The sequence below is a fragment of the Corvus cornix genome, chromosome 1A (assembly GCF_000738735.6).
Source record: "Corvus cornix cornix isolate S_Up_H32 chromosome 1A, ASM73873v5, whole genome shotgun sequence".
In the NCBI taxonomy this organism is placed as follows: Eukaryota; Metazoa; Chordata; class Aves; order Passeriformes; family Corvidae; genus Corvus; species Corvus cornix.
Window position 1 is genome coordinate 27,753,091 of NC_047057.1, and position 24,635 is coordinate 27,777,725.

Sequence of the window (24,635 nt, forward strand, 5' to 3'; positions counted from 1 at the left end):
AAACTGAGTTGTATATATGACAGTACTATTAGAATAAATTTTTTAAATCCTTAAGCCTTTAAGGATAATTTGATTACATCAATGGCATAATTGATGACAACAATTTTTATTCTGCTTATGAAGTCTGTATTCCATAGTTTTTGTAATAGCTTTAAAACATAACAGATTGGGACTAAGAAGAAGATAAAGCTAAAAAATTTTGATTAGTGGTAGATTGTTTCTACAGCTTTTTATGAGTTTTATCTCAGATTAGTTTTCAAGCTTCTCAGCTTAAAATATGCTGTTCTCACATCTTAATTAAAGATTGCACGTATAACACTGCTTCAGGAGGGTGTATGCCTTTTTCTAATTTAGCACCTTACCTTTTTTTTTCAGTATAGTTAAAATTTTGCAAGAACTGTTGCAAAACCTTTAGTGAATAGACAAAATAATTTGAATCAGTTGATTATACTTTCATTAAATCATTGCTGCACTTTTCTTCCAAAAAAACATAAAAGAGAAAAAAATAAAACAAACATGGAAGGACTTAACATTCTGATGGATGTAGTTCTTCCATTTCTCTGGAATATTTTTTGCATTTTCCCTTAAATTTTTGAGTTTTTTTCAATCCATAGTTTGTGTGTGTGTCAAAATTACTTTCTATAGGATCGCCTTTGTGGACGAAAGAAAAACTAGAACCAAACCATGTTCGCGAAGGTGATTCACTAGTACTGCACTGTAGACCTCCTGTTGGCTTACCACCACCTATCATATTTTGGATGGATAATGGTGAGTTTGTTTTTTATGCAGTTGACTTTTTGCAGTTTTTCTACGTAGTAGATCATTGCTTACCAAAACCACAGAGGGTGAAGTTTCCCTGTAGGTTAAAATTCAGTGAATTTCCATTTCTGTAGAACAGAGGAAACAAGCAGACATACAACCCAAAAGCACGAAGCCAAAAGCAGCTGGAGATCTTAATGTAAGTTGTAGATTAACCCACTGGGGAAGAATGGGTAGACAAGGGATCTCCTCAAGAAGCTTAGAAATGTCTATATATGTACCAAGCCACAAAAAAGTGTAATTCAATGAATGTGGAGTCTGCAGATCATAATAATAGAGTGTGTCAATTATAATTGACATAAATGTGTTCTTGTTTTCCCTTAGCTTTCCAAAGGCTGCCTCAAAGTGAAAGAGTTTCCCAAGGTCTAAATGGAGATCTTTATTTTGCTAATGTACAACCAGAAGACACCCGGGAGGACTATATCTGCTATGCAAGATTTAATCATACGCAAACGATACAGCAGAAACAACCCATATCTGTAAAAGTCTTTTCAAGTAGGTATTGCATTATCTAATTACATACTTACACAGTATTTATCCAAAGTTCTCAAGTTATATGCTAAAGTTAAGTAGTGTTATGCTAGGGAATTTTGTCATTTTAATTTTGAATAAGAAATTGCATTACTGTATAAACTTGAAATGTAATCTCCAGTTTTCTTGATATATAATTGATTTGAAAAGCTATCATTTTTTGCTTTATAAGGCTTTGTGTTTTGAAAAAATGTCTTTTAAGATTTGATACATAGAAAAAATACTGTGTAAAAAATAACAGTTTTCAGATGTTTTTCCAGTGCAATATAAAGTTATTATGATTATTGTAACTATTGAAACAAATTAATCAATCACTTGATTAACTCCCCGTGGCCATGTCATCACCTTTTGATTCCCAGAACTTTTATTTATCCCTCTTTATGCTTTCTTCATGATATTCTGTTTATTTCAGTGGATTCATTGAATGACACTATAGCTGCTAATTTGAGTGACACTGATATTTATGGTGGTGAGTTACACTGGTCCCCACTGATACTCCTTGTTTCACAGTAGCATTTAGTTAACTAACTTCACCTCCATGGCTACTTAATCTTTTGCTCCCTTTTCAGTTTATAATAAAGATATCAATTAGTGCTGGTGATAATACATACTTAACAAAGGGATTGCACAGTGTGATCCTTTAGAATATTTAATGTTTCAATGTTCTTGTAACATACGGCTTATAGAAAACATAAACACATATAATAAAAGAGTCCTTTCACACTGGTGCAGATTTTAGAAACTGCTTCTATACTGCGTTGCCTTTTTAATATTTTCCCTCCAATTTTCCTAGTAGTTTGATATGTTCATTATCACTAGGACTATTCAATATCATGTGCTGCATAATAAATAACAGCAATTAAGCACTTAACAGATCCACTTCACATTTAATGACTTACTGAATGTACCATTAACTTTTAACTTATTTCATAAGTGTGAAACTGGAATTAATAAAAACATACACTTTAATACTATCTGTAGAAATAACTTCATAGGGGTAGGATGGGTTTTGTTTGTTTGGTGTTTAAGCTGGTCTTTCCATTAATCCATGTTGAGTGGTCTTTTGTATGTTCTGAATTAAATCCTCCCAGATGTTTGTGTGTTTAGCAAGGCTGACTTTGGAGCACCACTGATTCTAGACTCTTCACTTTATATTTTGTGACATAGAAAATACTTGATATTTATTCCATTTTTTGTCTTTTTCCTTCTGAAATGGGGCTTTGCACATATTAAACCATAACTTGTGTGAATCTAAAATAAAACGTGGGCACAGAATATTTTACTTCTCTATATAAAAATTATATGTTATTCAGGAGGAATAAACAAGAAATAAGTACCTGAACACAAAACAATACATTAGCTACAATTAGTGAGGAAAACGCTGTTGGGCTGGCTCCTAGCTCAGAACCACCATGGGTAATTCTTCTGAACATTCATACTCTGGCCAAGTGAGTCAGCAGCCCTTGGCAGCACCGACACTGCATAGATGAGTTGTTGCTGTGACTGTCGGCTGTGCTCTTGACTCTAGACTGCTCTGTTCTCCCAACAACTTTCAGTTGTTTGTGTACTGGTTATTAAGGAATTCACAGCACATACTGGATTAAAACAAAGTGTTGTATTTATGCTAATCTATCAGTAAATCCTGTACCCTAACAAACAGAATGATTTACTGTAATGTTTCAGACTATTACTGCACTTCGGGGCAATTTAATTCTGTATATTAAAATTGCTACAAGAGAACATTAGAGGAGTCACAGAAAACACTCTATAATTACAGAAAACTCTTATTCTGAATTCCGTGAAGGCACAGGAAATACCATATACTTCAAAAGCCAACAGAGTATGATGTCAGAAATGAGTCTTATATTTATAGTTGTCTGTTATTGCTTACAGGTTAACCAACAGTTCTTTATTGCGAGACTGAGGAACAGCTTGAATTAAAGTTAAATATATAGTAAGAGGAAAATACAAGAATTAATTTCTGAAACACTGCCTCACATTGTCTAGAAAATATTAAAACCTATTCCAAAGCAGACTGTACCTTTCATTCCCTTGGTTTATATTTCTGATTAAAATAACATTGCTTTATTTTTGTTTTGATGGAAGCCCAGAAATTTTCAGTAACTCTCAGTCTTGCACTGTGCCTCACACCAGGGGCCTCTTACTCTCCATTATAGTTCTGTTAAATGAAACAGCAACTACTTAGGATTAAGACTGCATAGTTGCCTCTGTAAAAGCTTTGTATCAATTGTTCCTGTCTTTTAATAATAACATTTTTCTTCTATGTGTTCAAAATGGTGGCATTTAACAGATATGTTATGTCTGTCAAAAAACTAATGTGTTCGGCTTTGTAGTTGTGCTGCACAGTGACTTTTAATCAAATGGCCAATGTGGAGCAAAATCTCTGTCCAAAATGTGAGAATGGATGTATGCACTTGATTGGTATTACAATAAAATTTAGAATTTAATTATTTTACTTTTTCTTCTTCCAGCAAAGCCAGTTACAGAAAGGCCACCAGTTCTTCTAACACCAACAGGTAGCACAAGTACCAAAGTGGAACTCAGAGGAAATGTGCTTCTGTTGGAGTGCATTGCAGCAGGATTGTGAGTTACTTTGTAGACTTTTTTTTTTCTTTCTAAATAGAAATACAGAAACAGAGGGAAACATTTCAGGGATGCTTAGAATGTTACCGCTGTATAAGCTGATGTGTTTCAAAGAAGCAGAAGTGTAAAACGGAAAGAGCTTTTTTAAGGAACTCCACCATTTACTTGGGCATCAGCAGACTTTGAAACTGGCTATGAACATGTATGGCCTCTGCCTTCTCATATCCCCAAACCCTATGCACAGGATATGGTTTGTACCATTGTTTTTAAAGGATACAGGCAAGAAATGCTATAGACTAAACTCAGGCACACATCCACAGACTAGCAGTCAGGAATAAAGCCTCTGTTGTTTTCCTATGTTTACAATCATTAGGTTCTCGAATTATATAAAAATACATAAGAATTTGATGTTCTAATCCAAGAAGACTGCTTATATATGTTAATAATTACTTAGTAGATCAGCTAGGTGGGAATTGTTAGAGCAATTCTTCAGGTCCTTACATCTAATTTCTCATTGTAATTGAATTTAATTGGTGCTTGTTTCTTCAATGCAATGCAAGTTTGCTTCTGCTGGTTATTGTGCAAAAAGAAAATTACTAAAGAGCAGTTTAACTTCGTGAATTAGGCTGATCTGAAACTGAATCTTTAAATCAGTTTCGTTCTCAGGAAGAAATCTGAGAATAGATTGTGGAAAATCTTAGAATAGATTTATCTTATCTTATAGAATAGAAGTGGAAAATCTTTAGTACCTAATTCAAGAACTGTAAATATGTTTACAGTGCACAAAGGCATATAATGCAGTGCTGTCAGGTAGCCATGAGGAAAGCCAATAATTGCAAATCATGCACCACAGCATCACGCACATGTGTTCACTTGCACGACCTCCACAGAGCACACTCAGGCACAGCCTGATCTGAGCATCAGTGCAGTCTTTCTGTCTCAGCTGTGGCCTGCTCAGGTGTCTGCCCCAGCAGCACTAGCAAAACCACCCCTGTGAGTGATAATTTTCATCTGCAATATAGTTACATGCCTTTTGACAATCCTGCAATAAAAGTATTTGGTGAGCCAAACTCCAGTAAAACGGCTGGATAAAACCTGTGGAAAAAAATAGAGTGTAATATATTATATGGCTTTGTGTCTTCATCTGTCATGTAATTAAAAGAAAAAAAATCAGTGGGGAATATTTGTCCACAGAGGGCCAATACAGATTTTGTTCAAAACAACTATTCCTAATCACTGACCCCATAATTAAAAGTCAGTCTTGCTAGGTGTCTGTTATAAAATATGTGATATTAGACTGCTAAGGAAACATTTGCCTAGAGCCATTACTATTTGAGAGAGGACATTCTATTCAGTAAGAAACAAATTGCTATTTCTTGTATTTTTCAAAGTGTATCTCCATGTGTTTGATCAACTTGCAACTTCAGTGGACAACATGGGGCATAGCCAAGATTTAGACTCGGTGCAGTGACAAGTAGCTATACTTGACTCAGCACTGACATTTTTTTCTTGATTTCTCACAACAAATATTTCTGTGTCCTTACAGCTCTTTTGTAAAGTTTATGATGTTGATGAAGCATTAGGCTATTGCTCACACAAAGGACAGCTATAAACTTGTCATTATCTAGAAGCTACCTTTAAAAGCATCATGAGCATCAATTTAGTAGTAGAAGCACAATGTGATTTGAAATAAACTTGTCTTCATTTATTAACCATCATGTTTTTTAGATTAATCAGCAGACAAATGTATTCTGTAATGATTAATCCTATGAACAGATGGCCATTGGCAATGTTAGTGAGACTTGTCATTTCCTAGAAACAAATGCTGGCATATTTTTCATATTTGTTGGATGAGGCCCAGAATCTGGGTAGAGGCTCTTAAAATAATTATTTATAAAACATATATTAAAAATATTAATGTACTGAACTCTTATCTTCTTTTTCTTCAGTCCCTAAATTTGATCTGTGCTTTTACTTCTCCAGACCCACACCAGTAATCCGCTGGATTAAAGAGGGTGGGGAACTGCCAGCCAACAGAACGTTTTTTGAAAACTTTAAGAAAACTCTCAAGATTATAGATGTTTCTGAAGCTGACTCTGGGAACTACAAATGTATAGCAAGAAATACATTAGGTTCGGTTCATCATGTCATTTCAGTAACTGTAAAAGGTAATACTAAAATTATCCTTAATGTAATGTTGTCAAGAGTCCAGAAGGCAGGGATGAAGCAGGCTTTCTAGGATGAAGTATAGCTAAAAGGATGAATGATAGTAGTTAAAAATCACCCTGAGGAAACGTTCAGCTGTCTGAATTCTAACACTGGAAGGGCTTTACTATCTCTAATATCTTTTTCATCTTTTAATATTACTTTGTAAAGCATCAGGCTAAACTGGGATTTTACTGTAACAGTAGTAAAACAATGTCTTAGCTTGCACAAGTACTACATTTATTTTGGATCCTTTGATTATCTGTCATTAGACTGCTTCTTTCTCTTGTTTCTATATCTTCCTCCTTATCTCTCTTCATCATCTCCTCCTTATTTTCTCCATTTTTCTTCTCTCCATTCATATAACCAAGATAATTTCTTTCTTCTATTTCATTGTTGTCTTACAGTCTTATATTTTTCTTCCTTTCTCTCTTCTCCTGATATTTCTGGGTTTCTATCTTCTTCATGTTTTTTACCCAAGATGATGCCTTATAGTTCTAAAAGCATTTACAATATGTTTGTCTAAATAGGAATTGTAAGTATGCTGTGAATACCATGAAACAAAAAGCTGTAATGACAGTTAATTAGTCATTGAAATAATCAGCTGTATTGCTTACTTTGCATGCTAAATAGTCATTTATTTTGTTGTAGATCAGCATAATTTCATGATCACATTTAACCTCCTTTCTAAGAACAGAAGTTTAATTTTCTGTTTGCATCTGTCCATCAATCCAAAATCTGAAAATTAATTGCAAGATGTGATAATATATGCTGTTTGTGGTTATTTACTGTAAAAAAGGATGGAGAAATAGGTGAATATCTTTTAGTGAGGACAGTGTTTCACCCATTTTGATCTCTGTGTTTTCATCTGTCCCAGGTAAACATCTGGCCCCACTGCAATCATCCATTGAATTGAGTGAGACCAAGGATTTTGCCATTTCTAAATTTCACCCTTGACATGAAATCTTTTTGTGTAATCAAACTTCAATTCATTCCTAACAGCCTAACTACTAAGAGCATGGATATCTCTGAAATTCATCAAAAGACCACTGTAGTCTCTGCAAATGCCATTCTCAGATAAATTTTGCTTGCTTTAGGAAAGGCAAATTAGATTCAAAGCAGGCAACCCTAGAGGGAACAAAGAACCTCTTGTTGTTTATCTCAGAATTTTAATGCAGTGGGTGACCAGAGGCTCAGTTTAGCCAATGTATGATCCACCACTCAATTGAGTATCACATATATATGTATATATGTACATGCAAAGTAACAGTATAGCTGTAAGTCTGTATCTACACATACCTTGTTTGAATTATCTTCTGATCACCATGCCTGTGGCTTATGATTTTCTGTACGTAATTTTGAAAAATAATTGCTGTCTTTCTTTTCTTAAACCCAGCTGCTCCATACTGGATAACAGCACCCAGAAACTTGGTCTTGTCTCCTGGAGAAGATGGAACATTGATCTGCAGAGCTAATGGCAACCCAAAGCCTAGTATAAGCTGGTTAGCAAATGGTGTTCCCATAGCAAGTAAGATTCTTAATTACCTTACAGGAGTATGAGTAAGAAAATATGAGGAGTCTTAGGGTGGTTTTTTTTTCCAAATAGATGTGAAACGCATGTGTTTGTGTAGTTTTTGCCTGACAGGTAATGCTAAATCATAAAAGATGTCATAAAAATACTGTGGTTCATAAAAGTAAAACAACAAAATGTGCCTCTAATATGCTTGAGAGAACTAAAATGTGTAACCATGCTCCTGATTATTCTGTCTGGCATTCTGCTTTGTGTATCTTTGTGGAGATTGGGTGGTCCCTCTCACAGGGCCATTGCTGGGGTGTCATTGTTACCACTGTCTTTCTGTGGCAGTCATGTCTGCTGGGTATCTCCTTTGCTGCCCCACTGCAACTCTAATGTTGCCTAGGAATCCTAAATGTGACCTAAAAAGTGAAGTCCTTACATGTGTGGCTATACAGAGCACTTGTAGGATTTGCAGGATTTGCAGTACACTGCAGGATTTGCAGCTTAGTGTATGTTTGAGCCTTTCAGGCTTCAGCTCTAAGAAGCTGCAACAGCAAAAACTGTCTGGATGTGTCAGCAGCTACCTGGCAAACAGTTTGTGCCAAGTAGGTGTCAAAGAAAAGGAACCCCTAAGGCAGTGGAACAGCTGCTTCTGTGTGCATGGGTAAGAAAAGCAGCCCTAAACTGGTGATTGAGCCACTTAATTGCTGCAGTGTTATGACTGGCAATGCTGTATGACAGACACAAGGTAGCTGCTATATATAGTACAACTTCCCTTGGAAAGAACTTGCTGGAGGACACTGCAGTGTGTTGTCAGCTGGGTTTGCACTGAGCATACCCTGTACTGCAAAGTCACACTTGGCTCTTCTACCTTTATCCTTCCTCTTCCACAAAACAGTAAAAAACCAGACAGTCTCACCTATTGGCTCATGAGAGACAATGTACTCTAAAATACTGGTCTGTTTAAAGTATGACAGTGTCACTTCTGTTACTTTCAGAAATTTGGGAGTTGTTTAAGTCTCTTGATGAATTATAATTCACCCAGTTTGGGACATGGAGAAGGATTCTCTACAGTCAGAATCTAGGTAATAGCAACTGAAAACGATAGCAAATGAAAACCCTCAATAGGTATATTTGAAGTATTTGGTATACAAAAGAGATTAAACTTACTTGTAGGGGAAAAAATGCAACTTTGGGGGACAAAATAAGGCTATATATTGAAACAAATAGAAATATTTAGCAAATAACCTGTTTCAGGAATCCTAATTAAATGGAAGGTGACATCTCCAGCCTGAAATTTAAAATGAGAAGTTTCCATTAGTAAATAAGTTATGTAAACTGACATTAATCATCTTATCAAACAATGGTAAGACAGGAAAACAGGAAAATATCAATATAATTTTGTATAGTATATATTTATAAATAAATATATCATAAGGCATGTGTTGTCATCAAAGTTCAGTACTTATCCTTCACTTTCCGTTCTGGGTTTTTGGTGGACTCATCTTCCTTTGCTGTTTTTTTGTATACTCACCATTCACTTTTTGTTTATTTGTTTGGAGGGGATTTTTATCCTGCAGTTCTTATAGTTTAACTATTATTTCAGGCCTCCTGACTAGTAAAATCTTTTTCACCTGGCTATGAGAGTCAGCTTTGCCTTGCTCTTCTTCCTTATCAAAGCTGTAGGGCAAGCTGTTTAAATGACAGACAAGTACATTTTCCAGAAAAGAGTGATGTGTTCTGCATTCTTTCAGGATAACAGTAAAACATTAAGAAACAGAGTTTTTGGAAGCAGCTGCAGGATGCCACCAAATTTCCCAAATACAAGGGCAGCATATATTGGCTGGCTGGCCTTGAGGAATCAGTACACAAAGTTTTCTTGAGGGGAATTCAGTAAAAATTAAAAGACTTTAATTAAATTACCCACTGAAACTCAGTAGGGGAAAAAAAAAAGAAAGGAACACAGGAAATTAGTAAGTGGGTAGCTCAGCCTTATATTAAAGGTCACTTTCACTGCTGAGAAAAGCTGAAGTCTTATCCACATTAAATATTTAAGTGCAAGTTGATTGGATGCTCCAGTACACTGAGTCTGTCAGGACATCTTTGAGAAGCATCATGATCACAGAAAGTGCAGTTCTTAAGATTCTTGTGATTTTTTATTATTCTGAGTTATCAAAAGCTGTTCTGGAAATTACCAAGTACAGTGTGCCTTTTTGTTCACTTGTTACTAAATTATAGAATTGAGCCCCTCATCTTCCAACGGAATGATTAGGAAATCATGTAAAAGGAAACTAAAGCAGCTGTTTCAGCTTCAGGGCAATGCTGAGAGAGTTACACCCATGGCAGGATTTCAAAGAAAAAGAGCTACATTTGAATTTCAAAGCCCTGCTGTCATCATATATCCCACAATGTGCCTCTTGTGGCCTAGTAATCTGTTTGCAATACTTTAATTTTCTGTTGGAAAGCACAACTGGGAGATACTTAATTCTTCCGGTTTTGTTTTTCCATAATAGAATCAGACAAGGAAGGGGGAATGTTGAAGAAAGAGCCATTCGTCCATGTCTCAGTCAAAGGCTGAGGCTTAATATCTGTAGGGAAAAGGCAAAGAAAAAATAGAGAAAAAAGTATTGTGTGTTAAGCACCTATGAAATAAAATTGCAATGGTGTGAATTTTGTTCAATATTACAATAATCTGACTAAAAAAAATATTTTTAAGCAAGATTTTAGGTTTCTTTGAAATATTTTATTTAGTTTTCTTCAACAATCATGCTGAGAACACCAGCATTTCTAAAAAAAAGCTGCTTCAGACATGTTGGAATGATAAGGACCTAACCTAACCTCCTAATGTTTACTCACAGGAGGAGTGTGTTGAACTCACATGCACAGTCCTGTTGAGGTCAATTAGAATTACTTTGGCAAGTCGCAATTTAAAGTTCAGGCCATGACTCTGTGTTGCCTTGTGCTTCAATTAACACTCAAGATCTGCATTATTTATATCGCTGCATAATCCATTGTGTCTTACTGCTTAGATATTCAGCATGGTTTTACAAAAGGGAAGCCATGCATAAAGTATCTCAACTTTTAAGGAAGTAACAACCCAGATTAATTGGGAAGGGGAAGCGCTTTTGTAATTGGACTTCAGAAAGGCACTGCAAATACTGTACAAAAGACTAATTTTTTGGTTCAGTGGTTTATAGTTCATGATGAGCTATTACATATTAGATACAGACACTTAGATTTATACAAAGTCGTGCAAAGGTGCTGTTTATCTTCTTTCAACACATTCTTCTCTTGTTGTATCACATTTTACATTGAATCTCTAGGTTTGAGTTAGTCTCCATTAGTACTCACATTGAATTTAAGGGAGAAACATTAGCCCTTAGATTTCCTTCATGAAAGGCCTTGATAATCCTTGGCTCAGAGATTCATCATCCATCATGTTCTCTGAGAGTGCACACCACAAGCTGTTCACTGCAGCCATGGGAGGGTGGGGAGAAATTTACTGGACTCCTATGCCCCCAGTATTTCAGTCTTGGAGAGAAGAGGACTGCTCAGGAATATCTTTATCCACTGCTTCTGCTGTCATTGTGTTGGAACTTTGTATCTGGCCTAGGAACTTCAGCAGATTAAAAAACTTTCGATAATCAGGTTTTTTTCAGTTCTGCACAAAATAGTCAAAGGATTGTTACAGTTAGTGCAGGTGATGCTGTCCCTTTGGAGACAGTAGAACTATCAGAATCAGAAACTCGGGAAAGAAAGGATTTCAGTGGTCACAGGAAAATAATATGCTGAGGAGCAAGCAAGATTGGTAAGAAAAGGAAGACGACGTTCTTTGCCATTTCAGTCATCCAGTTTTTTTTCAACCAGATTTTTTTCTTCCAGTTTTAAGCCTAATGGTGTGTTTTAGCTGCTGCTGTTCAGAGAGCACGTCATTCTTTTTTTTCAAGAAAAAAGCGTAATACTGGTGCCATAGTGGTTATTTAAACATACTAGCAAAAGTAATTACATAGGCTGTCAGAAGTTTATGAAACAGATGGAAGTATGCATTCAAATGAACAGAAGTTATTCAGGATGCTGATCTCTTAACTACAACAGAAGTATCTGATGGAGGCTCTGCCTTCTCTGCTTAGGAATATGCTGAACATGGCTAGAGTCAAGAAGCTGTATCATTTTACAATGTGATGAAAAAATTAGGTGAAACCAGGTCTTTGTTCAGAAAGGTCCAAAACACATTCATAAGCTGAGATCCCTGAGAGGGAGCAAATGTCAGCTATTAGACAGCACATGTTCACCTGTCTTGTTACAGCAGAACTCCTATAGCACATCCTCCTAATTCATTATCCTGTTTGTACAAGCCCATTTTAAGTATTATGTACTTTTTTGCTATTTTGCGTATCAGTGCCAAATTCAGATTTGTCTAAAGGGTTAAAAGCATTTTCTCCTTTTCATGCAGCTATCCTGTAATGTGACCAGAATATTCATAAATACAAACAAGCAGTGCTCAAGTGGCCCTGCCATCACTCCTCTTCCCCAGAAAAAGATAAAAAAACCCAAAAGACAAACAAACAAAATACCAAAACAAAACCAAAAAAAGTGGTATATGGAAAGGGCTGAAGTACTGCATGGTATTTTTCCTCAGTTTTTACTAGCAATACTGACCTTCAGGAATCCCAGGTCCCAAAGACCAGAGGAGAAGATATCTCATTTTATATATGAGATGTACCCTTGGTAGAAAAGGACTAGGTCAGGAGCAAACTGAACATGCCTAAGTCTGTGGGCCCTGCTGGGATGCAGCCACAAGTGCTGACTGCGCTGGCTTATGTCATTGCAAGAACACTCTCGATAATCTTTGCTTGGTCATGGTAACTAGGAGAAGTGCCTAAAGATGGAGGGAAAGCAAATGCTGCTCCTATCTTCAAGATGATCTAGAAGGAGAAACCAGGGAACTACAAGCTGGTCACCCTCACCTTTATCCCTGTGAAGGTGATGGAGCAGCTAATTCTGGAAACCATTTCAAGGCACATTAAGGACAAGAAAACTTTCAGGAGTAGTTTGCATGGCTTCGCCAAGGGGTGACCGATTTGATACATTTCTATGATGAAATGACTGGCCAGATAGATGAGGGCAAGAGTAGTTGGATAATGTCTTCCTGGACAGCAGTGAGGCCTTTGACACTGTCTCCCGTTAGATCCTCGTAGACAAGCTGTTGATGTAGGGGCTGGATAAACAGACAGGGAGGTGGATAGAAAAATGGCCAAATGGCCAAGCCCAGAGGGTGATCAGTGGAACAAAGTCCTGCACCTGGGGAGGAACAGCCTTAGTGCCAGTACATGCTGGGCGCCATCCAGATGGACAGTGGCTAAGCAGAACAGGACTTGGGCATCCAGGTGGATGCCAAGTTGACCATGAACCAGCAATGTGCCCTTGTGACAAAGAGGCTAACGTTATCCTGGGCTACATGAGATAAAAGTATAGCCAGCAGGTCAAGAAAGGTGATCCTTCCCCTATCTGGACACAGTTCTTGATAACTGGATCTAAGTGGCCCTGCTTGAGCAGGGGGTTGGACCAGATGACCTCCAAATATCCCTTCCAAGCTCAACGTTTCTGCGTCTGTGAGTGCAGCAGTGGGTGCTTCAGACCATTAAAGAAGCTGTATTCAACAGACAGTTGAATAGTCTTAACAGGGAGCTTTTGAATCAGTGTCCTTCAGCATCCAAGTGGCTAGAGCAGTTGACAGAAAGCACCAGCTAACCTGACACTTCTGTTTTCTTTTCTCTCGAGACCCCAGCTTGAAGCCCTTTTCAGAGACAGGCACCTACCTCCTTTCCTTCAGATAGCTGAAAGGGGATGTCTCCTTTTTTCCTTAAATACAGCTGTGGGAAGGGAAGATGCTGCCCCTCTTTTTATATAGTAATTGAATGGTTAGATCCTTCTTTTACGATGCAGTTCCTTCAGTCATAGAGGATTGAACTAAGGGGTTCCATCTCTGTGGAGGGGCCCTACCATCATCCTGTAAGGGATTATGTGGTGGAGTGCATGTGAGGGGGGCAGTCTGTGCACTCATTAAAGAACTGCCTGGGTTCAGAAAGTGCTGTAGGATTCAGAGGGCATGAGTGGAGGGAAGCCCTGAGCCCAGGGCTGGAAGTAGCCATGCTTGGAATGGCTGTGGCCAGATCTCCTTCCTCCCAGGAGAGCGGTTGTGCCTGTCTTCAATTGAACTGTGATTTGTATGCAGAAACAGACCGCTCCCCGCAGCTCACTGGTCTGCCTGCTGGGCTACTCACCTGCTCCGGCTATTTTCAGCCCATGAATCTTTTAATGAAAATGGCATTTACATAGAAAAGGAAGCAATGTGAAACATGGAACACAATAGGAAGTAAAGCAAAAGAGAAGGAAAATATGTGCCAGCAATCCAGAAGTCCAGAGAATAAGCATTTAAAATCTCAGTAGTACCTTTTTCTTCCTTCCTGAAATTTTCGATTTGTGATGTTGATTTGAACTCAGAGTGATGGAAGACCAGAAAAAACAGAAATTGAAATCTCTTCCTGAGGCAACTGTTTGGAAATTGATGTACTTATTTGAGAAACGGCCTTAGATTTCACCCAAGCTGGAAATACCCTTAAGCAGAAGCACAGAACTGTGATCCCCTTCATCTGGTTTCTTCTCTTGTAGAGGATTCAGTAATAGATACTTTAAGAAAATGCAGGAAAAATGTCTCCATTTTCTTCACAGAGGAGTACTAAGGTATTGTCTGAATCAAAAGGTTCCTGTCACTTACAGAAAATTGATGCTAATTTAGTTGATTGATCTTTTTTATGAGTTCAAATAAGACTTTCTTTATACGAGAATGTGTTCCACAAATATACTTACTTTTCCAAGCTTCAATAAGGGTGTCAATAAGGTGATGCATTTTGATGATGCATACAAACTAGGATGCATTTATTTATGTATATATACATCTATTTTTCGTATTAGTAGATCAGTAATTTTACCATTAATTTTCCCTATTAATAATAAATGTGCTTTTTAATACATTAATAATATATCTGGTCTTATTTAATACGTTCTTAAAATATTAAACTATAGATTGTGCATTTTTATGCAGTGTGGTGTTACAAGCTAAGTTTTTTCTTCATTGTACTTCTCTAATGCCAGCCAGTTGTATCAGAACTGACAGCTATTATTTTTCTTCAGTATTTTCTTAGAATTTTTTTTTCAGTTATATCCTGGATGCTTCTGGAATGCAAGAGCTGTTTGACAGCTCAGGCTACTCCAGAACAGTAAAGGAAATGGCACTGTGTAATTCTTACATAAGGGAAAGAGTGCCACCTACTGAATTACTAACTCTGCTCTTGTGAAGATTGTTTCTGATCTTGTGTGTGTGAAGGAATGCTTATGCTTTACTCCAAGATAATTTTCAACCGAGTATGGCTATTTTTATATTTGGATAATTATTTATGGTATAACAACCTATTTGAAACTTTAAAGTCACAGAAAACTATGTCATTGTGTTCGCATTTTCTTTTGAAATTCAGAAATATTTCTGTATTTTTCTAGATATTGACTGTATTTGCCTGAATCTTGTCGTATTGTTATTTTTCCTCTGTATTGCATGCAAAATACAATCGCAGCTTCACTTCCTTGGAAAAGAAACAAAAAAAAACCCCTCCAAAAATGGGAACTCTACCATCCTGAGTTAATACCTGTAGAATTAGAAGAACTTTTCAAACTGTATTAAAATTCACATCTTTACCAGTCATCAGTCACCCAGGAACAAAAACATTAAGGGCATATTGGTTTTTCGGATTCTTTCTTCTTCTCAGAAGTATGAAACTTGCAATCCAATAGCAGTTTAGGACAAGCAATAACTCTTTTTCTTTACATCAACAGTTGCCCCAGAAGATCCTAGCAGAAAGGTAGATGGTGACACCATTATTTTCTCACACGTGCAAGAAAGGTCAAGTGCTGTCTATCAGTGCAATGCTTCTAATGAATATGGATACTTGCTAGCAAATGCATTTGTGAATGTTCTGGGTAAGAAACAGACTTTATATTTTTCTGTTTTCTTGGGTATTCAGTTGTCTCCTGCTAACACACAGACTCTCTGCTCAAGCCTTGCTTGAGGTCTTCATCAGGAATTGATCTGTTTCCTGGCCCCTGTAAAGAGCAAGGGTATACATACCTTGTTTTTTCTAGGATATTCCTGAATTTCACTTTCACTGTTCCGAAGTGAGAAGGATAGATGTGAAAGCTGGGAAAAACTTGGAAGAAATTTTCTCTCTCTCTCTTTTTTTTTTTTTTTTAATGTGAGTCAATCAAACAGAAGCTCAACAAAGGAGGCAGGAATTAGTATCGCTTAAGTTAGTATGTTTCAATACAGTTTCATTGAGTCTAAATGTTTTGGATTAGTGGAATAGATGATCTCTAAGTTGCTGTTGCAAGGGAACATGATTATGCATTTGTCTCAAAGGCCTCCCTAGCATGCGTTTCTGATTACAAAATGCTGTGGCCCCTCTAGTTCTTCTCACTGAATTTAACAAAGCTAGTAACAAAATCCTAGGCAGAATAGCCTCTAGCGACTCTCCTGCAGGAACTCACACATATGCTGATTGGCACTGTCTTTTAAAAGAAAGAAAATGTAGGTGTTACACCAAAAATACATCCTGGCTTCTTTCGGCCTGCAGGTTTATTTGGAATTATGTAGTTCAGTCTGTACCCAGGAGATTATCTTCTTGAAGTATATTCTGATTTAAACTTTCCAATTGAAATCATTGCCTTTGGTGCCCATCACTATTAGTTGTAAACAGGCAAGAAACAGTTGTTTTTCACAAGATAATTTCCCTGCCTTAACTTTTCCTCAGGCTAGTACCAGTAGAATGTATTTGAACCTAGACTGAGATCTGAAATCACCTCAGAGAAGAATGTTTACATGTAATTCTTTAGGCCATTCTTGATGTCTTTGTATTTTGTATTTGTATCTTTGTATCTATATGCAGATATCTTTGTCTTTTCAGCTGAGCCACCAAGAATTCTAACTCCTGCTAATAAACTGTATCAAGTCATCGCGGACAGTCCTGCATTGCTAGACTGTGCTTATTTTGGGTCACCTAAGCCTGAAATTGAATGGTAAGCTCTAGCTGTTACAGAAGATGAGCCAGTTACATCTATGGAAACAAACACTTAAACCTTTAAAACTGTTTTAACTCTATTTACAGTTTTAAAATAGCATATTTTAAAATATATGCTGTTTACAATTTGTTAATGCAATATTCCATATACGTAGTGTAACAGCAGTAAAGTTACACCTACAGAGTCAAGTGTAAGTTTGAGTGCTTCTGTCTCTATTTTCTAATGTGGCAGTCCTAAGTTTGTATTTTATTGATAATAAAACCATACAGAATTTAACTATGACACTGGATAATGATATTACTTTTTACATAAAGGTTTAAGGGAGTGAAAGGTAGCATCTTGCGTGGCAATGAATACGTTTTCCATGATAACGGAACCTTGGAAATTCCGGTGGCTCAGAAGGATAGTGCTGGTACATACACATGTGTAGCAAGGAATGAATTAGGAAAGATACAAAATGAGGTGCAGTTGGAAATTAAAGGTGAGAAATTAATCACTCTTTCATCACTGATTAGTACAGATTTTCAGACTTTCTAAATATCTAATTTTAATTTTAAATTTCAGATCCAACAATGATCATTAAACAGCCAGAATACAAAGTGATTCAGAGATATGGCCAGGTTTCGTTTGAGTGTATAATAAAACATGATTCTACCTTACTACCAACAGTTATATGGTTGAAGGACAATGATGAACTGCCAGATGATGAAAGGTAAGGACCAAACAGTTTTCCTTTATTTTTAATTTTCTAGATCCTTTTGTCTGCTCCTTTATCTGATCATTGAAAGGAATATATTGACCTATTTACATTTTCCAATGAAGACTGATAAACATCATGGCTATCCCATAGCTGGTGACTAAAGGACTTACCTAGTGTGATGAAAATATTAAGATAGAATTAAAAATAAAATGAGGTGTAAACATTTATACAAGTTGTGCGCACTGACCTTATAAATTAAGTGTAAGATAAAGATAATTGACATAGGAAGCGATACACTTAACGGAAACCTATTTTGCTCTGGATCACATATATTTAAAATTTGTTTGAATTTATTTGGAAAGAAAAGCACATTAGAATGAACAGTTACTGTGGGAAGATGGTCAAGAGCAACAAAGAAAAAAAAAAAAGCCGACCTTGTCCCATGGCTTAACTTGGGTGAACATAGCTGTTTAGGTATGTGCTGAAATACACCAGTATATGGGATTTGATAATATTTTATGCAAGTTTCTTATAACGGTGCCAGTTATTGAAAAATCAGTGGCTGAATCTGTTGTATTTACAGGTTTCTAGTTGGTAAAGACAACTTGACCATTATGAATGTAACTGATAAAGATGATGGAACATACACTTGCATAGTTAATACTACTCTGGACAGTGTTTCAGCAAGTGCTGTGCTCACTGTTGTTGGTAAGAATACTCTCAAACTTCTATTGTTAAGTATGAAAACAGCATTAGATTTAAAGTGAAAAGCATAAACATAGTTTTGGCTTTTAGGACAGGATAAAGGAAATGCCACCTATGGGTAAATGTGTTTCAGGTTTTAAAAAATGTAGTCTCACCCTACAGTTTGCATTTGAATCAGCTACTTATGAAACAACTGAGTAGCTACAGGACAGATTCAGTTTCATGCTGGATAGTTTTTTATTTTGACTTCATCTGAGATACTACAGTAAATTAAATTTTGCAGGGTATTTGAACATAAACATATTAGAATCATAGAATGGCTAGGGTTGGAAGGTGCCTTAAAGGTTGGCTAGTTCTAACCTCCAAGCCTTGGGCAGGGACACCTTCCACACAACCTCTCTGGGCATCCTGTTCCAGTGCCTCACCACACTCACAGTAAAAATTGTCTACTATTATGTAACATAAACCCACTCTGCTTCAGCTAAGGCCATTCCCTCTTGTCCTATCACCACATGCCCTTGTGAAAAGTCCCTCTCCAGCTCTCTTGTAGCCTGTTTAGGTGCTGAGAGGCTGCTCTAAGGTGTCCCCAGAGCATTCTCTTCTCCAGGCTGAACAGCCCCAGCTGTCTCAACCTGTCTTCATAGGAGAGGTGCTCCAGCTCTGTGGTCACCTTAGTGGCCCTCCTCTGGACTCATTCCAACGGGTCCATGTCTTTGTTGTATTGGGAGCATGTTATCTCAGGAATCTCTTTGACAACTAAATTATGCTTCAGAAAGACTGAGCATACTTGGTTGTGTGACTTCTTGTGGATTATATTTTTAGTTTAGTTCTCTGTTTTTATGATTGCAGATTCTTGCCAAATATATTACTTTTCCCCTTCTCCAATTTTTAAGAACGTTTTAAGTAGATGTCCTGAGTTATTCTTACGTGAGTTCAAGCTGAGACTCAAAGTCAAGTATGCTTGTGTTTTAAAATTCTGCTGTGGTATTACGCCTATCTGGGAATGATCTAAGCCAGACAACTAGTACTTATTTAGACATTTTTATAAGATTGCTTACTTTATTTATTTTCTTGATCTATCCTTATTGTAAAAAATGAATAAAATATTCAAGAATACTTTTTTAATCTCTTCAATGAAAAATTATAATGTATTTTTTTAAATTAGTGATTTAATCTAAATAAATTAACTTCTCTTTGTCTCTAATAACTATAGTCTTTAACTACCTACAGTATTCTGTTTCTATGGCTACTAACTGATTAAATCCTTTATATTAATGTTCTTTTCAGCTGCTCCCCCAACACCAGCTATCATTTACGGTAAACTAATACAAAGTTCTCTTTGTACATCATCAGGCAGATATATCTCTCATTTGCCTATTGCAATTTTTTTTTGCCTATTTTTTCCCCCTTTTCCTCTGTGTGTGTGTCTGTGTCTGTTAGTGTGGTTTCATCCCATTTTACCAATTGTTTCATTACTGGAGTACGGAGCTTTGGAACGTTACGGTACAGGCTGCTTTATATTAAGGCAATAAGTGATTTTCAGAAATAAATTATTTTTAATTAAGATTGGTTATAGTATGAAAATGTTTTTCATGGAGTACACTGCAATACAAATTAGTTATATAATAAATGAAATATCTAAAAGATAAATCCAACTCTTTGGTGAAAGGTAATTCACTATTGAAGACATTGCACCAACCAAATTATATTGTATGTTAACATTGGTTTTGCAGCTTTGTAGGCCTGCTATATCTTATTTCATAGTTTATCTTCATTTTACTCCACTCAAAAGAAGAATATGACCATATTGACCAGTTTGACGTAAAATTGATGAAATCGCAGAGATTTTAAAATTAAAGTTAAAACTAAAAAAAAAAAAATCTGTTAGTCAGGCATAGTCTTAAATTTGTTTTTACAGAGCCTTTAATTTGGTGGCATGTTTTCTGAATTTGGGGGTTCAAGTGCAATATAATAAGCTGAAACACTTTTAAGTGTAAGGGTCATAAGCACTTATCTAAATCCTATCAGTGAAAAAGATTTAGTGAAAATGCTTATGTATTCTTACATGAACCCACTCATAAGTCTTGATTTTTGTGTAACAAATAATTTAATAAATTACCTTTGTGAATTTGGAATGGACAATTACATCTTTATGCATTATAAGGATGTATAATAACAGCTTGCATAGTATTTCTGAGCCTTTTTAAAAGAACAGCAAAAAATAAATAACTTAGTAACTTGCAATTAGTTTCTATTTGAAGTATAGTTGTTTTGAATTTGCATAAAAATACATATAGTGGTTCTAAGAAAGCTTCTTTGATGTGAATGCTTATTTTCCATGTTGTATATGTCTGTTACAATACCACTCATAATCATTCAAAGATAAACTAAACATGCATTTCATAATTCCTTGCATCTCGTCACATTTTTATATCCCAGTGCACTCACAGTATTAAAAATAAATACTGATTCTTGTTAATGCGTAGAAGTTTGCAGGTTGCATCAGTTCTCCATTTTTGTCTGTTTTGTAAAAATTGCATGCTAATGGTCATTAAGTCATGCTTACATGAGTAGATCTGCTCTGCTATATTTGTGGAATTCTTTTTGATTGGAATGTAAGGATTTTTTTCAAATATAAAAATCCATATTCTGGTGTGGTTACTTACTTTGTGTTCATTTGATTTACAGCTCGACCAAATCCACCCTTTGACTTGGAATTGACAGGTCAGCTAGAAAGAAGCATTGAACTCTCATGGATACCAGGAGATGAAAACAACAGTCCCATTACAAGTATGTTTGTTTGTATCTACTACACTACACTGACAGCGTTGTTTTAACTGTTCTCAAATTCCAAAGATTTCTGGAATAAATTTTGTGTACAGCATGGAAAAATGGTAAATTAATTCTCAACAGCTGCCATTTATTTACATAACATACCCTTAATGTGCTCTACTGTACAGCCAAGCAGGAAGACCTATTTATTGCTCAGAAGAGGTGGGCTTTTTTATTCAAAAACCTGTGCTAGATAATATAGAAGTTGTATATACTGATGTGAGGTCTGTGTGTCAAGGTCCAATCTTACAAATAGGTAGAGAGCAGACTTGTTCATTGGTTGTATGCTTCTGAAGGAGAGAGTTACTAACATCTTGCATTAACTCTTTTGTAATTCTATGAATTTGAAATAGCATCAGTACTGCTATCAGTGATTAGCCATTGCTACTGGTGCGAAAGTTTATTCTTCATGAAAATATAAGGTAGATAGTTTTTCTGGAGTTTTTTTTTCTAGTCCAGACAGTTAAAAGAATAAACCACGTCCATAAAACTAAAAATATTAAATATCTATAAACTTTTGAGGCAGTAAATTGATCTTAAATGCTGTTATTCTTTCCAGTGAAACATAATGGAAGACACTCTTGCTTATATTGAGCAGAGAGCATAGAGGGGGAATTTAGGAGCAAGAAACAGAAATATTAATGTTTGTTTTCCAAAAAATCATGGCATCAGAAAGATTTGTTGGCATAACTTTTTCCCTATGAGCAATCTAACTCAATTATTTCTTCAGTGTGTTTTTAGAGAATAACTGCCACGAGTTACCAAGACCAGTGTACCTGTTATGTTTGTTATGAATTGGTTAGGCTGACTTACTGGGTGTTGCTCTCCAGGGTCTGATGCTGGTCAGTATCAACCCTGAAAACAAACCATAAGGATCAGGTGTCTGGAAAGGAAGATTTGTAAAAAACAGTATTTCACAAGTTTCAGAACACATGAAAAGTTTTGACTGCATTTTAATGAAACACCAAGTGATTTTTATGTAATTTTACACTCTCAGGCATCTCTAATGTATATTAATTAGTAATATACCTTAAAAATATAATATATAGAAGATCAGTGTAAATAGTTGAATAGTGGTTTATTCAAATACATATACTTTTATTAGTATTTTCAGTTTTTTCCACACCAGAAAGCACAAGTGTTGTCTTTCTGTAGGAATGAGATCACACTGTTCCAAAAAAGTTAATACTAGGCAGTGTTGTTTCATGTAGGTTTTTCTAGAATGAGATACTGCATGCACTCTGATATTGGACACTGAACTCTTCTAACTGAATAATGCTAGGTTTAATTATAATACAACCTATATTGCTGCATGGTCCTCTTAGGCCCTGCAAAATAAGGCATTTTCTTCCTAACTAAGCCTATTCTTTTGCTGCTGCTGTCATTTCAAAGTGCAGATGAAGACTCAAGGATTGCACTTCATTAGGAGTGATCTGTTTGCACAACATGACTGACATGCTAGAATCTCTCGCTCAGACAGGTTTTTTTTCCTTGAAGTTGCCTATAAATTATTCTACTGGAGTTGCAGGCAGAAGGCTAGTGACCAGGGAAGCAAAAAGCAGTAGTGAAAACCTTTTTTGCCTGTGATATTCTCACCTTTTCAGCAAAGCTTTGGTTCAGAAGACACCCCATCCCAAGACCCATATCGCTGAGCACACAACAGCAGCAGTAACTCAGACAGTAATTTGGGGTCCATTCTCCCTCTTACTACTTGTGTCAGAATGAAATCTGCCAGCCTTAAGTGCAGAAGGTTATGATTAGTACTACTTACCTGTTTTACATCTTGCTCCTCAAACTGTTGTGCATTTTTTCTATGTGGTGCTGTAAGTATTCTTCTAAAAGAAATTTCTAGGTGCCACTCAGAATTTTTTTAGTAGTGTGAACAGGCTGTATCCTGAGTCATATTCTGTCTCCTTGTCCCCACCTACACATGGGATAGAGGAAAATTCTTGTTACACAGCACACAAACATTTGATGCTCAAGGTTCTGTGAAATGTACTCAGACTGTGCATTCTTCTCCCATTTATTTGCTGTGCCCTAAAAATTCCTCCTAAGTCTTTCAGAATTCACATCTCATATATTACAGGAAGGCTTTCTGGCTGTTTCACATCTGGAAAAAAATGTCCTTTTGTCTTTCATAATGAATGTGCTTTTCTTTTTAGAATTCTACAAACCTATTTATCCCTGAGATTATATACTTTGTAGAGTCTTAACAGTAATCATAGTAATGTTCACAGAGAAAGCTCTCAAGAAATTTAGTTTCTGAACAGACATTCCCTGAGTTAATTTGAAGATAACGAAAAGTGCTCTCAAAAACCTTCCTCAAGTATAGGTTCTTGACTTTAAATAGTTTTTCATTATGCCAGTTTCATTGGGGAAAATGGAATATTCAGGGAGTTTTAAATTTGTACAGGTATTACATGCTGTCTGCTTGATACAACTAAGAACAATATATTTGGCAGTCAAATTCCACATCCTTGCTGTGATAGTTCAAGGGTTCCCATTAAATTAAAATCCGGTACCTGAGAGAGAGCTCTTGTAATAAAGTGTTACCTGAGAGATGGCTGCATTAGTGACAATAGCAAAGGATAGGAGTAAGTGTTTATCTATTATATTTCTACCTATATTTCTACTTTTGATATCCACATTATAGATTTGTGTTATGATTTATGTATTTACATGTCAAGTTCCATGATTTTTAAAAGCATCGGTTGGAGCAATCCCCTCTGACTAGCTCATTAAGAAATGCCTGTACTTGTCTGGGAAGCTGTTTCAAGTTTTGACATAAAGTTGGATTCAATTTCTGCCCGCAGACTTTGTGATCGAATATGAAGATGCGCTGCACGAACCAGGAGTGTGGCATTACCAGACGGAAGTTTCTGGAACTCAGACAACAGCGCAGCTGAAGTTGTCTCCGTATGTCAACTACTCGTTCCGTGTGATCGCTGTCAACAAGATTGGCAGAAGTCAGCCAAGTGAGCCATCTGAGCAGTACCTGACAAAATCTGCAAGTAAATAATTATTCCCACTTACCAGGGATTGATTTCTGCTATGAATAGCATTGAATTTGCTTGGAATCGCACAGAAGTCATTCTTGTTCACGTGTAAATATTTAATTTCTAGGCCCTGATGAAAATCCTGCTAATGTACAAGGGATAGGCTCAGAACCTGATAATTTGGTAATAACATGGGAGGTAAGATGGGTCTTTTTTCAAGGTTTCATTTGTTTTCAGGTTTGTGAGTAGCATTTTTTTTTTGAGAAACAACGAGAATACCAAATGCATTGCTTACTTAAAATGTTCTTGAAAAAGAGCTAAATTCAGACATTTTCCCATCTTCATTTTCGTGAAAAAACTGAATGTTGTTTGAAAAATATGAAAGTAAGTGAAGGAGGGGGCATATTATTTTCCTTGAGTGATTTCTCAAGATAAGCCAATAACTAGGTAATACAGGATGTTTTACTGCCAGTTCAGGAAAACTTCATTATATAAATTGAGGTTTATTTCAAGTAGAGTCTAATTTTTAGAGTGAATTCTAATGTGAATGTTACTTCTGCTGTCATCTTTTGTGGTAACTAATCATTGTGCACTTTCC

General features: G+C 36.2%; 1 protein-coding gene across 39 annotated transcripts in view; it reads left to right on the forward strand.

Annotated features, from left to right (window-relative positions):
- NRCAM (neuronal cell adhesion molecule) overlaps positions 1-24,635 on the forward strand; it is a 154,655-nt gene that overhangs the window by 89,310 nt on the left and 40,710 nt on the right. For 17 of the 39 annotated variants that reach the window (XM_039570620.1, XM_039570603.1, XM_039570613.1 and 14 more), the window contains 15 exons: positions 646-768; positions 1,144-1,314; positions 1,763-1,819; positions 3,843-3,954; positions 5,938-6,122; positions 7,556-7,687; positions 15,566-15,709; positions 16,690-16,801; positions 17,119-17,285; positions 17,369-17,516; positions 18,088-18,212; positions 19,497-19,526; positions 20,898-20,999; positions 23,855-24,052; positions 24,165-24,235. In XM_039570620.1, the coding sequence (XP_039426554.1) occupies positions 646-768; positions 1,144-1,314; positions 1,763-1,819; positions 3,843-3,954; positions 5,938-6,122; positions 7,556-7,687; positions 15,566-15,709; positions 16,690-16,801; positions 17,119-17,285; positions 17,369-17,516; positions 18,088-18,212; positions 19,497-19,526; positions 20,898-20,999; positions 23,855-24,052; positions 24,165-24,235 (1,877 nt within the window). The remainder of the gene's footprint in view (positions 1-645; positions 769-1,143; positions 1,315-1,762; positions 1,820-3,842; positions 3,955-5,937; positions 6,123-7,555; positions 7,688-15,565; positions 15,710-16,689; positions 16,802-17,118; positions 17,286-17,368; positions 17,517-18,087; positions 18,213-19,496; positions 19,527-20,897; positions 21,000-23,854; positions 24,053-24,164; positions 24,236-24,635) is intronic. The other 22 variants (XM_039570607.1, XM_039570609.1, XM_039570616.1 and 19 more) reach the window with 3 other exon arrangements.